The sequence below is a fragment of the Phyllostomus hastatus genome, unplaced genomic scaffold, assembly GCF_019186645.2.
Source record: "Phyllostomus hastatus isolate PE091 unplaced genomic scaffold, TTU_PhHast_1.1 phas_contig_58, whole genome shotgun sequence".
NCBI classification, from domain to species: domain Eukaryota; kingdom Metazoa; phylum Chordata; class Mammalia; order Chiroptera; family Phyllostomidae; genus Phyllostomus; species Phyllostomus hastatus.
The window spans coordinates 6,628,407-6,643,211 of NW_025333916.1; the positions used below are offsets into that span (position 1 = coordinate 6,628,407).

At 49.5% G+C, this 14,805-nt stretch overlaps 1 protein-coding gene across 1 annotated transcript; it reads right to left on the reverse strand.

The window, feature by feature from the left end:
- Nucleotides 1-1,491: 1,491 nt before the first annotated feature.
- NR2F1 (nuclear receptor subfamily 2 group F member 1) lies at nt 1,492-11,082 on the reverse strand. The gene is made up of 3 exons (XM_045847988.1): nt 10,562-11,082; nt 7,622-8,149; nt 1,492-2,538 (listed from the first exon to the last, which is right to left on the reverse strand). Exons 1-3 carry the CDS (start codon nt 11,019-11,021, stop codon nt 2,258-2,260), a joined length of 1,269 nt encoding a protein of 422 aa, XP_045703944.1. The 5' UTR covers nt 11,022-11,082; the 3' UTR covers nt 1,492-2,257.
- Nucleotides 11,083-14,805: the final 3,723 nt, after the last annotated feature.

Sequence of the window (14,805 nt, forward strand, 5' to 3'; positions counted from 1 at the left end):
TCTGCCAGCCACTGGACAGCACAGGAGGACTTTGTGGGAGGCAGTCTCTGGTTAAATATGAGTTCTCCCCAAGACCCAACTGCCTTGGGTGTCCATCCTGCAGGGCAGTCAACTGTAGGCGCAAAGACATTGCTCCTGGGTGTGGTGCAAAGGGTGAGGAACATTTCAGAATGTGACCCATCAGAGACAGGAGGCCCTGGAGACCGAGGCGCTCCACACTCCACATACCCTACCAGTCCAGCCACTCTCAGGATCAGGCCAGTTTCCAGACAGCCTGGTTAGGGATCATGGACCTGCAGGGGTTTCTCCACAGCATGGTATTGCTTGAACTGTGCTGCACTCAAAATATCAAAACTTCAGGCTGGTTGGAGTGGAGTAGCTTGTTAATGCGTTTTTAAAGGAGTGGGGTGGGGACCTGGAAACTTCTAGATAGCAAATTGGAAGCAAAACTTTGCCAATGACTTCTGAAAGTGAAGCTTTTGCCTCAGACGGGTTTGTTTGGGGCTAGGGGAGGGGCTGAAGGTGAGAGGTGTTATTTTAAAAGATCTGGCTTTATTAATATGGTAAGAAAAAGCTCCCTTGGCAGTATGTATTCTCACAGTGCTGACTGTGATCCCATAAAACATTCATGCTCTGAAAGCTGTTACAGAGAGCAGCACACCGCCCCCCCCCCCCCCATCCAGCCAGCATACCCAAGGAGAGGCCTGGTGGGCGGTTTCTACTCTCAAGGGGCCACTAGGGCCCAAACAACCCTTCTGAAAAGAGCCTGCTCCAGCCTAGCTCTCCCACTCCCAGATCTTAGGTCCATATCCCTAAGGGCCACAGTGGAGTGGGGAGAGCCCTATCATCAACCCAACAGACCTGGAGGATCCCCAACCTCCCAAAGAAACCCTCTCATAGGGTATGGAGAAAAGGGCAAACCATAGTGGTCTCTTCAGCAGACCATAGAGGGAGCAAAGCCAGAGCTCCCAGCATGGCCCTAACTCTCTCCCAGAGCTGGGGAAGCAGGCAGACCCTCCAGTCATGACATGAAGTACAGAAGTGTCTGAGTGGCCCTCTCCCTCCCTTGCCCCCTACTTCTAGTGCTTCGCACCTCTACAGCCAGGCAAGTTCCCATCTGCAGTCACCAAAGCAAGCTGTTTCCTGAGACTGGCTGCGCCTGCCCCTATGACCAGGCCTGCCAGAGTCGGATGCCCAGCCTGAGGCCCACCTGCTTGCAGGGCCTCTAGCTTCCCACTACCCACAAGGTCCCATCGGATGCTTCTTAACCCAAGGTCCTCCTTAACCATTGTGGCCCACGCAGAGCCTGACCCTCCAAATTTACAAAACCAAGCAGCGGCTTGGTTTAGGGAATAAATCTAGCCAACTTTGTAATGAACCTTAGAAGTTCTCTACTCTTACCCCCTCCCCATTCTAATAATAATTGGAGTAGAGTTTAATTGGAGGGTTCTTTTGCACTGATGACATCTGTCAAGCAACCAGACACGTAGGTTTTGCTAAATTCTTTTATTTTGTTTAAATTTTCACTTCAATTTTAATTCTTGAAGAACAGCCTCGACAACATATATCGCACTCATTATAAGAAGCAAAGGGTTATATCAAAAATTATTAGTATAGAATCACAGGAAATCTGGTTTGGAACCAGAAAAAAATACAAAACAGATATAGATACATAGACACAGGACAATTTTTATAATTATTTGGAAAATGTTATTTTCCCCTAATTCTTGTTTCCTTTTTTTATGTGCATACGATGTTTAAATTTTACAAAAAAATGAAAATAAAGACTAGTATCTTACAAAATGAATAACAATGTTTGGGGGTGCATGTGTTTCTACATAGGATTCAGTCCACTTCCATGTGTGTTGTTTTCTGTACAGAATATATCCACATCCGTCCACAATAAATCCTGGAAGATCCATTAGTTTCCTCTTGTTTCATTAAAATTCTCATGGTCCTCTCTTCCAAAGATTGTTTTCTTTTTCTCACCAGACACAAGGTCCTTTTTCTTTCCTTTCCAATGTGTTCACAGATCTGATCCTAAAAGAGTCTCTTTTTCTCTTGGATTGCAGCTCAGGTTGCATTTCTGCAGGGTGGGCTGCTCTTGCCTTCCCGGCCCTCCTCCCCCCTGCCCAGCCTGCCCAGTACACTGCACCCTGCATCAGCCGCCCCGTGTCCCCCAGGCTTTGGAGTCCATGGCCCCTGCTGGTCCTCTGAGTCTCTAGGGAGGTGGGGGCAGGTGGGAAGTGCCCAAGGTCTAGGAACACTGGATGGACATGTAAGGCCAGTTGAAGCTGCTCCCAGACAGTAACATATCACGGATGAGAGTTTCGATGGGGGTTTTACCTACCAAACGAACGAAGAACAGCTGCTCAATGACTGAGGAGGACACGGTGCGCAGCGAGGGCAGCCTCAGTAGCAGTTTGCCGAAGCGGCTGGGCTGATTAGGGTACTGGCTCCTCACGTACTCTTCCAGCGCACACTGCGACTTCTCCTGCAGGCTCTCGATGTGGGCAGCATCTGACAGGCCACAGGCATCTGCCCGAGCAGCCACAGGAAGGGCAGATAAGGGAAGGGGGCACAATGGTTAGGTCAGCAAACAGCAACAGCATAAGCCATTAAAAAAATTTTTTTTGAGGAGAAAAGGAGAAAAAAAGAAATAGAAAAAAAGAAAAGAAATCCACCCCTCCATGCATCCTATTCCTCTACCAGTCCCCAATACAAATAAAATAAATCAAGCCCCCATCAATACAAATAAAATAAATCAAACCCCCACCAAGCCTAAGGGAGCTGGAGAGAGAAGCACACACATGCAGAAGCAGCAACCTCTCTCATCCTTTTGTTTTTTCTTTCACCTTTGCATTAAATAATGTACGATGCTGAAGCCATGTTTGCTGTACCCAGCAACCTGTCCACTGCCTGCAGGGGAGCATCCTTCCACTGTGCTCATTAAAGGGAGGACTTTTACCCCCTTCCCCCCTGATTTCAAGGTGTTCAGGAGACCTGAAGAAATATGCAGCCTGAAGGCAGTTCTTAAAGGCTTCCTGGAATCCCCCTTGCAAACCCAAATGACCCCAACCAGAAACCTCAAGGAGAACCTAGATTGTGTAGTGAACAAACACATAAGAGTGGGTAAGGAATCATGGGCTGGCAGTGCCTGGAATCAGATCAAGCCCATGCTTTAGCAATATAGGATTTGAGATCCACTATCCATGCAAGCAAGAATTCTGCAGCAAATCCTTGGTGAGGGTGTACACTTCTATCTCTGCCTTAGATCAAGTAATTGAAAATTGGTCACATCTCTGTAAGCTGTATAATAATCAGGAAGAATATGGCTCAGTTACTCCAGGCTGCAGAAAGGAGACATCTTCAGTGATCAGACACAAAGCTGGGCTAGAGGCAGCTGCTGCTGCTGCTGCTGCTGCTTCAAAATTGGGAGGTTGGGAACTAAGGGGGGATTTGGGGAAATAAGCTTCCTTTAGAGGACCAAAGGGGAAAAAAGGCACTGACACACAGTGACAGCATCTCAAAACCTGTGTGTTTATCTCATATCAACCAAGTCTCCTCTTGGTCTCCTAAAAATATTCAAGACAGCAGTTTATACTATATCAACTAACTAGAGGCAAGCAAATGGAGGGAACCATAGAATCAGATGAATGAAGTGAAGGCTCCCTCTCTTAGTTTAAACATCTGCGTTGTTTCTTATATTAATAATAAACATTTAAAAATGAGGAAGATCACAGAGGAGCCCTTAGCCAGTCAGGAGATTGACTGGAGATCAAAGGCAGAGCTTGCTAATATATAAATCTTGGAAGAAATTCATGCACAGCAATGCCCGCAAAAGGATATTATATAATTGTGAATGGACAAGTGTGACCCTAAGAAGATGTAGCAAATGATTCAAAGTGAAACCTTCGTCTGCTGAGTTTCTGAGCTTTACGTCTTTGTATTTCAAGAACTGGGATTTACAAAGCATTCTAACACCTTCATCTACAAGATTATGGCCTTGAGCAAACACACAAATAAAACTAGTGATAATTCAAGAACTTCTGAGGCAAGTCCCCTTTGACCCCAGATCCAAACTGGGTTCCTTTCAGATGTCTAATTACTCTAACCAGCTGCTTGGGTGCATCCACACTGGCCTGAAGTGGGAAGTCAGTGAGGTTTTATGGCTAGCAGGGTGAGGGCAGGAGCACTTTCAGGCTTTGCTCCTTAGAGACAGGGGACCCTGAGGTCTGCCCTTGGCCCTGCTTGCTAACCTGGTTCTGCTGAATGGCCACCATGCAGACTCATATTTACATATATCTTGCTTTACATGCATTATCTGCCTATTATGCAACGGGATCTCTTTCAGCCTTAAACAATGCAAAATAAAAAAGTAACCACTGATACCCCAGCAGAATTTTTGAGGACCCATTCCCTCAGGTCTGTAAAATATTTATCTGATATTTACAATTAGGGCCCCCAGAGAGCAAGGTCACTACTCTTCTCCCAGCTAGGCCACTCCAAGGGAGAGAAGCCCAGTAAAGGTGTGCTTGGGACCTGTGCTGGCTGATTTGACGCCTTTCCTCCTTTAAAGGCAGAATGCCTGTAACTGGGTCTGACTGCCAGGTGCTCGCCGGCAAGCCCTATGGCCTTCCAGCAGGACCCCTGGTTTGGTCCTGGCTTCCCAGTTAGATAGTTATTCCCACACCAGACATTCCTGCAACAGGGTTCCCTCAACTGCGGACAGACAGCATGAGCTCTTCAATGGATTGAGTGGTTGTGGTAGCAAAGCTAGGTGAGCAGGGGGTGTAATGTAGTCCATATTTATATGCCATGAGTTATATACACTCCAGATAAGCAAAGGAGGCAGAATGTGCAAAATCTATGTCTCACTTTTTATATGGTAGTGTCAATGTGGGAAACTTCAATATTTCTTCTACAGTATATGGAAAAGAAATTATGTAAATAAATAACCATTACTGTTCAGGCCCTCCCGGCTTAGCCTTTGTAGTGTGGAGAATGTATTTCATGTTGTGCATTCAGAAGAGTTTAGTGTTCAGGAAATATAGATGTAATCAGCTGCCATAACTAGAAATCAAAGTTATTATTGTACTGAAAATGGATTTATTGTATTTATGTTAACTAGATGGCTCCTTTCAGGGAAGGTCTTTTTTATTTGAAGGAATATTTGAGTATATGAATTAATACAGTTTTTCTTAAAAGTAAGTTCAGGTCATGACCTAGTCCTTGGATGCTGTCCAGAATATTAAGGATTAAGCATACCATCCGGAGGCCAAATGTGAAAACCACCACAGGGAACCCCCGTGCCAGCTTCAAATACTTAACTGGAGCAAACCTCATTGGACAATATGTCTAAAACTGTCTTTTCCATCATTCAAAGTTTTCTCAAAAGTTGGATGACTTTGAGAAGGCTTCCCATGAATTCCCTTCTGGTTAGCAATCAAAACAAGTTTAGTCAAAAGTGGCAATGTGTTGTATGAAAGAGGGGGGTGAATTACTACTGACAGCTCTATTTCCATTTTCAGATATTCTGCTTGCAATTTTCCAACAAAATAATGTTATTGTTCACTTCTCGGCCTCCCTTGCACCTTGAAGACTTGGTTTAAGAAACTTCTTTGAGGGAACTTTTTAAAAAGAAACACTTTTCACAGGGATGTTTTAGGATGAAAAGTTGAAAGAAAAGCTAAATAATTCCACAGTCTTCTCTGCAGCCTGCAAAGCCCTTGCCTCTCTCTGGGAAAGGGCAGGAGATCAAAAAAGTCAAGGGGGTTCAAAGAACCTTAGGAGGACAAGGAAAAGGGAGGGAGACCTTTCTTGAGAAGACCTCTGTGCAGCTCCAAGTCACATTTCTGCTTCAAGACACCTCACTGGAGGAGATTTTAAAACCCCAGCTTCCCTGACACTGGCTTGCTTCCTGATTAATTTGGCTAAAGAGCTGGGTAGTGGAGAGCCAGCCAGGCCCCAGGCCTGCCAGAGCTAAAGCAGCCCGGTCATTGCTTCCCAGGCTCTTTGTCACTTTTGAAAAACACGTTTCTATCAAGAAGACTTATTAAGATAAAATGCATTCAAACACCGAGGAGGCTATTCAATAAATCTTCCATTTGTTTTAAGGTTCTCACTTTATCCTCTTGCAAAGAATAACTCCCTCTCCCACTAGCAGACCTGCATTTGCACTGAAAGTAAAAGGGGGGCAGTCCAAGTCCACGGCTCTGGCCACCCTGCATACAAATGAGATGCTCTTGTCTAAATAAATTATCTGCTGTTCAGATCGATATTAATACTACATTTGCTACATTACAATATTGTGCAAATTTAAGAGTCATTTTAATACAATGTAAATACGATTCTTCACGCATGAAAGCCAAGAAATATTGATAGATTATACCAAGGCCTTGGGAAAAGGAGTTTGCCATCTCTGCTCCAGAATGGTTTTAATTTGGCCTTTGGGTGTCTTGACTCTAGGATAGATTTATTAGGGTAGTTTATTTCTTCTCTGAATGGAGGAATTAAAAACAATAGTGCCAATAATAGAGGCAAAACTGCAGCTATCCTTAATCACAGTGGGCAAGGCCGAGACCCAGTCTGAGCAGCTCTGTTCCCCACCAGCGTCCCTTCTGGCTTTGTTTATATTTCTCCCCATTACCTGCTGTCCGGGGTGTTTATATGTTTCCCTCTTGTAGGTTACAATAATAAAAAAGGCGGGCAGTGTTTTCAGAGGCTCAGACCAGAGCCTTCAAAGGCTACGTTAATGCACTTTCCTGGGAGTTAATTTGAACCATCTATCATAAGAGAAATTGTTAACATGCATGTTACCACAGCCTACATTTAATTTGATATTTCTGAGGCACTCTGTTAAATTTTCGATGTTGGAGTGTTTTGCATGGCGATGAGATTTATCTCCGGGGCTGGAATCCTCCCATACTTTCGAGTTCTACAGTATTGCTTTTGTTTTTATCTTTCTTGTTTAGATCGAATCCGTTTTTTACGACCCTCAATAACCTCAGCAACTGCAAACATGAATGGTTTCCGATAAGGGAAAATCAGGGGCAGCAATAAAGCAGGATTACTTATGATTTATTTGAGCGTATTTTCTTCCCACCTCTGTGTCTGTGTGTGTGTCTAGGTCGGGAAACTCATCCAGGGAACGTGCCACACAGAGGAGAAAGCCACATTCCCACGTTCTTTTCCTTCCTTCTTCTTCAGAAACACTGAGTTCTGGCGCGCGCGCGCACACACACACACACACACACACACACACACACACACACGCAAGCACACCGCACACACGCGCAGCCAGACGGGTCCACAGCACCGCCTCCCCCCAGCACACCCGCACCCGCTGCTGCTGCGGCCCTGCGCAGGGGACCAGGCCGCTAGGCCCTGCCGCCCGCCCGCTACCCGCACCGGCGCCGCCTCCTCTCCCGCACCGCAGCGCTCGCAAGATGGCAGCGGCGCCGCCTGCTGAGTCCTGGAACCCGGGCCCCAAGTCACGGCCAGGCCCAAGGTCAGGCGAGGGCCTGGCCGGCGTGGCGGCGGCACAGGAGGCTAGGCCGGGAAGAGTGGAGCCTACCGTGGCTCCTGGCGCAGCCTGCCATCCCAGCGACCGCAGCCTCACCTGACGTGAACAGCACGATGGCTTTGAGGCAGCTGTACTCGGCCGAGTCGACGTGCAGCGCCTTGAGCTTCTCCACCTGTTCCTGGAAGATGCGGATGTGGTCCATGAAGGCCACGACGCGGTCGGCGGACATGGGCGAGGCGTGCAGGCCGGCGGCGGCCAGCAGCGGCGCCACGTGCAGCGGCATGGAGCACTGGGCCGCGTTGAGAACGAACAGCTCGCTCCAGGTGAGGCGCAGAAGGGACACCTGGTCGGTGATCTGCAGATCCGGGAAGAATGGGATGTTGCGAGCCCACTCGACGGCGCTGAAGAGCAGGCGCGCGGCCAGCTCGCAGATGTTCTCGATGCCCATGATGTTGTTGGGCTGCATGCATTGGCTGCCGTAGCGCGACGTTGGGTAGGGCTCCGCGCGCAGCAGCAGAGAGATGTAGCCAGATAGGTAACAGTGGCCGTTGAGGGGGTCCCCGTTGGTGAGTGCGTACTGGCCTGGATTGGGTTGGGTTGGAGGCATTCTTCCTCGCTGAACCGCTGACAAAAAGAAAGAGAAAAGAGGCAATGTGCATCCAGGAGGCTTGCGGACATCCCCGAGCCGCAGAGCACCCGACACAATGAGGAGGCTTTTCCCGCAGCCACACGCGCCCCGCGCATTTTCTCTCACGCTCGCTCTCACAGTCAGGACCAGGAAAATATCTGGGTTGAGGCCCTCCAGCTCCGCGGGTCGAAATGTCCAGCCACCGCCTGCGCACCTGGCCACCCCAGCCCTGCCAGAACTAGGCCTGACTTCAGGGCCCCCAGCCTCGCCTGGCCAAGAGAGTACCACCCAACCCCTCCACCACCAAGGAGTAACATGCAGATTAAGGAAATCCCTCTCACTCCTCCAGAGGGAAACAAATCAGGGTAGAAAATAAACAAGAGAAAGGTTGTTGTTCTAGGTAAATGCCTAGCTGCCTCTTCATTTGCAAGCAAGCAACGTTTTGCTCAAAATGTTTCCATATTCTCTAAAAATGCCACAGAATTATCCTTAAAATAGATACAAGTTACATGTTACATACCCTACAAACCACTTACAACTTCTCAATAGAAAACAAGTATCCTGCACCCTTCCCTTGTCTCCTCCTCCCCATCTCCCCACACAAAGTTCTCGCTGTTAAAAGCAACAGAAAATTGAAAAATATCAAGAAAAAGTTGAACTTACAGTAGCCAAACATTATTGAAAAAAGTGGGAAATATAATTAATGTCTGTCCTGTGTGGTGCCACTGCAACCTGCAGCCAGCTTTTGCCCAGTGAATGCACGAGCTTGCAACTGCAAAAACACTGGATTCATTAACCATCTATCTGAATGCAAAACGTAAGCATGCTTTGAGTTCTTAAAGCTGACCAAAGTTTTTTTTTAAATGTGTATGTTTTACTTCAACAGTGCCAGCGTTTTAAATTGCCATGTAAACAAAGACAACTTTAGAAAAAGTTAGGGCTACCGAACTCTTCCCCCCAACAAATTAATATAGATATGTCCATGTACACGTAGCTGTCTTGTTTCAGGTTATGCACCGTTTTCTTAAGTTTGCTTTGATTCTATTTTTAATGTAAGCTCCAATGCAATTTAAGCTCTGAAACATAATGGCCAGGATACTTTTTTTCCTAATTATAGTTTTGAACTTGGCAGTTATTTTTCAATTAAATGAGAGCACAATTCAAAGTTCCTTTTTTTTTTTTCCAGATGCCTACAAAATCTCCCTGGAGCTAGAAATGAAGTCGTCATATTTGCCTGCTCTTTGAGATCTGAAGGAATTCAATTTCTTTTCCTGTGGCATATAAAATATAATTTTAAAGTCAATTACAAGAAGGAGTAATCTGCATTCTGCAAAATTGACTGGTTCGCTAATTTGACTATAAGACATCTTTAATGATTGTCAGGAGATAAACTTTAACTGTAAACGGCTAAATATATTTATAAGAAAAGTGCTGCATCTCCTGCCACATGAACATGAAGCATATCTAAATACAACATCAAAAGTTGTGTTAAAAGAAGCCAAAGCCACACAACACAGGGATTAAATGATGTGGAAGCTCATGCCAGCTGCAGTCTATGCATTATAGCCAAATCAGAAGGATCGGTAAATGCCGTTGTAAATTGTAATTTGTATGCAGTATTTAAGCAGAGGGTGGAGTTTGATGAAGAAATAAAACAAGTATCATGCTTTTTAAAAAATGACACAACTATGAAAGCACGGTTCAGTCACAAACTTTCCTTTCAAAGTAGAGGGGTGAAAACAAGGCCACAGCTCTGGAGGAGGCGGCCCCAGCTTGGTGAAGAGAAGAGGGAACCAGTGAACAGGCCAGAAGCCCCCCTTCTCCCCTAATTAGACCTACAAGTGCAATAAATCTCACTCCTTTTTTTTTTTTCATGCTAAGCTTCCAAAAGGATGATGCAGCAATGCATCTACTCAGGGTACTCCAGTCCCCAGCCCTCCCCCCATGTTAAATAAAGGGGAGAAAGAGATGGAGGGGAAAGTGGTATGCAAAAACACAGAAACAAGTTTTCTGCGGGAAGTAAGCACCCCTCCCCAAGTTCATGCCAGCACAGCCCCAAGCATCCTCACGCACACGCGGGAAATAGACACACATCGAGCACATCCAAGACAGAGGAAGGAAAGGGATTTTAAGCCACAGCTCACGATCTCAGGGACACAATCCAGAGCAGGCAGCGAGAGGGGTGGAGGAGCAACGGAGAAGAGCGCAGGCCGGGAGGGGGAGGCAGCGGCAACGAGCTGGGGGGGGGGGCACGCCGGGGGAGGAAGGCAGCGGGGACGAGGGAAGCTGGGACGGGCCGAGACTGCAGAAGCCCCAGCCCCATACGGCAGCCACCCCGTGAGAGAGAAAGAAAGAGGGCCGGGAAGGCAGGCGAAGCTCAGGGAGAGAAGCAGAGAAGAAATATTCACCTTCCCGCCTCATGCCCACTTTGAGGCACTTCTTGAGGCGGCAGTATTGGCACTGGTTGCGGTGGTGCTGGTCGATGGGACAGTTCCTGTTGGCACGGCATGTGTAAGTTAAGTTCCTGCGGACGCTCCTCTTGAAGAAACTTTTGCAGCCCTCGCAGGTGAATTGGCCGTAGTGCTTGCCGCTTGACTTGTCCCCGCACACCACGCACTCGATGTGCTGCTGGCTCTGGCCCGAGCCAGGCGGGCCCTGGCCCTTGTCCCCTGCCGTGCCGGGGGTGGCGGGTGCGCCGGGCTGGCCCGGGGTCTGCGGAGTGTGCGGTGCGCCCGAGCCTGCCTGCTGCTGCTGTTCGCCCGCGCCGCCGCCGCCGCGGGCCGCCTGCGCTGCGGGGTTGGGGCCGCCGGGGTTGCCCCCGGCCACGTCGTCCTGCGGATCTCGCCAGCTGCTAACTACCATTGCCATATCTTTGGGCCCGGGGAGCGCTGGGGGGAGCCGAGCTGCTCGCCGAGGGCCGCGGGGCGCGCGGGCGCGCTGGGAGGGGAAGGGGAAGGGGAAGGGGGGAGGGGGAGGGGGTGGGGGGCCCACTGGGCGCCCCGGGGTCGCGGGAGCCGAGCCCGAGCCGGGCAGCGGCCGCTGCCTCAGCCGCCGCCGCCGCCGCCGCCTCTACTGCCTCGGCCGCCCCGCTGCTGCTGCGCGCCCGCCCGCCCTGCTGGCGTTTTGTTGTGGTTCCTGCTGTTTTCTTTCTCTCTTTTTGCAGCCCCCCCAGGCTCTCAGACTCCCCCCCCGCAACACCCCTGCTCCCCTCGCCCGCTCCCCCCCGCTCTCCGATCCTGGGGGGGCCACACTCTCCTTCCCCCCCTCCCCACCCCCCCAGAGAGCAAGCTCCCTTCTCTCGCTTTTTTCTTCTTCCCCAAGTTGCAAAATCAGAAATGGCACAGGCGGCAGCCGGGAGCGGCGCGGGGCGCAGCGCCGGGGGCGGCGGGCATGGGCCACGGCGCGCGCACACACTCGCCCTCCGCCTGGCCCGCACCCCCGCGCACACACACACACTCGCACACACACTCGCTCACCCGCGCCAGGCGCCCGCCCGCCCGTCGGTCGCTCCGGCTACGCGCTGAGCGCGGGCTGAGCCGACATAGAAGACCGAGAGGGCGGCGGCGGCGGCGGTGGAGAAGGAGGTCGCGACTGCAGGCGCCGCTGGAGCCGCCGCCTCAGCTGCAGCGGCGAGTGCCGCTGGCGGAGCCGGAGCCGGGGCCGGGGTCGGAGTCGGAGCTGGAGTCGGGCCGCAGCCGGAGCGTGAGCCCAGGTCCCGGCCGCCCGCGCAGCCGCCGCTGTCCCGGCGGGAGCCCTCGCTGGGCTTGGGATAGAGGGGAGTGCGGTGAGCCGAGTGGGGCGCGGGGCAAGGCTGCTGGTGGAGATCAGGGTGCACTGGTGTCTGGGGGCCAGGTCCAGGGCCGGACGCAGCCAGCCATTCAGGAAGGCAGTGCTGGAGAGCGGGAGGCAGCCAGTGAGGAGGATCACACACTTTGCTCTTTTTGTTGTGCCGGTGGCGCTGGGCTCTCGCTGCCTTCTTCTTTCGGGAGGTGACGGAAGGAGAGAAAAACACGAGAGATTCACGCCGACGATGAATTCACAGCAAAATAGAAAAAATAAAAATCAGAAGAAAAAGAATTGCAAAAAAAAAAAAAAGCGAGAGAGACATCCAAAGTAGGTCGAATAAATAATCCTCTTCTTTTCCTTTTTCTTGCTCCTTCTTCTGCTTCTTCTGCTATAACACACAGAGCTAGTTAAAAAAACCCTGGAGATCGCCCAAAAATGTTCTTTTTTTAGTATTTTAAATAAGTGCTCTTCAGCCGGGAACCAACACCCTCCCTCCAAAAAAAATCATATATGTATAAAATAACGATAAGAAGAATATGAAGGGGGTGCCTCCTCCTCCTTTTTTTTTTTTTTTTTTTAAGTTTCGCCCTCTCTCCTTTGCAGGAATGGAGTAAAAGAGACTAGGAGGAGGGAGAAAAGGGAGAGATAAAGGAAGAATATGAGGAAAACAACTAGTAGAATACGTAGAGAAAAGAGAAAAGGGAGAGAAGACTGAGGGACAGAAAAGAGATTGAGAGAGAGAGGGGTAGAGGAGGTGGAGAGAGGAAGGAGAAAGAGGGAGAGAGAGAGGGAGAGAGACACACAGAGAGAGAGGGGGGAGAGAGAGAGAGAGAGAGAGGGGGAGAGAGAGAGAGAGAGACCCCAAAATTGAATGCGTTTAAACGGGAGAACTCGCAGAGCAATGTTTCCGAAAGGGGGATCTGCGCGAATGTCTGTATATAGTGAACTTTGACACTACTATTGAAACTGACACGTTTCTATGGAGATCGCTGCCTTATATGGAGCTTGTGTCAAGGAGCCAGAAGAAGGGCTGCTGGCAACTGATAATCAAAGGCGACTGACTGGTCAGAGCCCTGAATGGGAAGCGGGAGGGGGGGCGGCGGGGGGCGTAGAGAAAATGGGAGGCTAAGGTTAGCCATGCCTCCTGCACGCTATTGGTTGGAGAGCCCTTCCCCCCTCCTCTTTTTCTTTCTTTCTTCCTCCACCTCCCTCTCAGCTACCTACCGACGGGGATAGCTAGGGGAGGAGAGAAAGTGAGGGAGGGGGGTGTGCTTCTGACAGGCGCAATTTACATTGAGATCGCCCTGCGCTGCTATTTACTCTGAGACCTGATTAGTATGGGTCGTCTGTGGTTTCTCTCCGCGCCCGCCCCCCCCCACCCCAGGGCGAAGGGATGGTGAGAGGGAAAATACTTGCAATGTGCAAATTAGAAGAAAATTATGTTGATTTCTTCTAAAAAGTTTTTAAAATTAGGTTCTATGAGCGTGAAGAGAGTGTCATTGAAAATGTTAGGAAATTTTTAATGGGAATTTAACTTTCACCATTTTAATGATTCGTGAAATACATTGGGTTTGGATTGCTTTCTTCTTTGACATGTAAGCATAATCCAAGTGTGGATTGTGTTTATTTTATATCTTTTAAAGAAACAAGGTAGATAGGGACTCTTTCATCCTAAGTATATCTTGGTTTTAAAGGTTTAATTACGATAAGACACTCCTGGAATTTACAGCTATTGTCATGAAATCAATCCGAATTCAACGGTTCTTATTGATCCCAGCGATCATTTTAAAAATAAACTTTCCAATAAATTTGATTTTTTCTTTCCTTTTTCCTCTATGGTATTCTCAGGCTGTTTCAAACTCGAAACAACACTTCAATAATTATTAAGAAAACAGTAGTAATTCCCCATAGTGGTGGGGTGGTTAGTGCTGCTAAGTCTGAGTCCCAAAAGGGGAAAGGGGCAAGTGAATGAGAAAGGGAAAAGATGGGGAGAAGTAGGGGGAGAGGGGAGGGGAGGAGAGAGGGAGAGGGAGAGGGAGAGAGAGAGAGGGAGAGAGGGAGAGAGGGAGAGAGAGAGAGAGAGAGAGAGAGAGAGAGAGAGAGAGAGAGAGAGAGAGAGATTCCCGAAGGCGATTGGTCGCGGGAGGAGGGGCGGGCTGGAGGAGCGGGTCAGGCCGCTGGGCCTGCAGAAATCGCTGGCTCCGGCTGCCACCTAGCGGACGGGAGCTGCGCCCGGGAGGCACACAGCCGGGTCCTTCCTCCCCTCTCCGCAGGCAGCCTGTGCCTTTTCTCCAAATGAAGACAGCACTTTGAAAATTCTTTCAATGGATTTTTTTTTTACTTGAAAGATCGTACTGGGGGAAAAATGATACTTCTATTAGCTACATATTCTCCAATCGCACACTCGCACCCCCCTCATTTTGGGATCGCTCCCCTAGGCAGGCTCAAGCAGGCGCGGAGCGGCGCGGAGTGACAAAGCCGACGCTGCTGCCGCCGCCGGGGGTGGGAGCAACTCTTCCTGGCCCGCCCGTCCCTCTACTCGGGAGAGCGTTAAAGTTTGTCTCAGCTCCAGCATCCCAAGCCTCAACACGCCCTCAGATAAAGGTGGAAGTAAATGGCCACGCTGTATTGACAGAGGTAGGGTTTGTTTTTCAATACTCGTTCTCACTTTAAATTTTACCAGGCTGCGATTTCGGAAGTGCTGCGCTTTTGGGGTGCGTTTTGCGCTTCCCTGTCTCTCCAGCCTGTAAGTCGGGAGTTGGAGATCGGTTAGTAAGGAGGGGTGATTTTAAAGAGCAGAATAAAGGCTCTTCCGTGCCTGCCCCGCAGCCCCTCCAGCTCGAATAATGGAGAGACAGTCAATGCA

What these genes read in the sequence shown, in the direction of transcription:
- NR2F1 (XM_045847988.1), bottom strand. Translation starts at nt 11,021, where the DNA reads ATGGCAATGGTAGTTAGCAGCTGGCGAGATCCGCAGGACGACGTGGCC. An exon ending in AGTGGGCATGAGGCGGGAAG is followed by an intron (nt 8,150 to 10,561) that starts GTGAATATTTCT and finishes TCTTTTTGTCAG; the next exon opens with CGGTTCAGCGAGGAAGAATG. An exon ending in CATCGTGCTGTTCACGTCAG is followed by an intron (nt 2,539 to 7,621) that starts GTGAGGCTGCGG and finishes CTGCTCGGGCAG; the next exon opens with ATGCCTGTGGCCTGTCAGAT.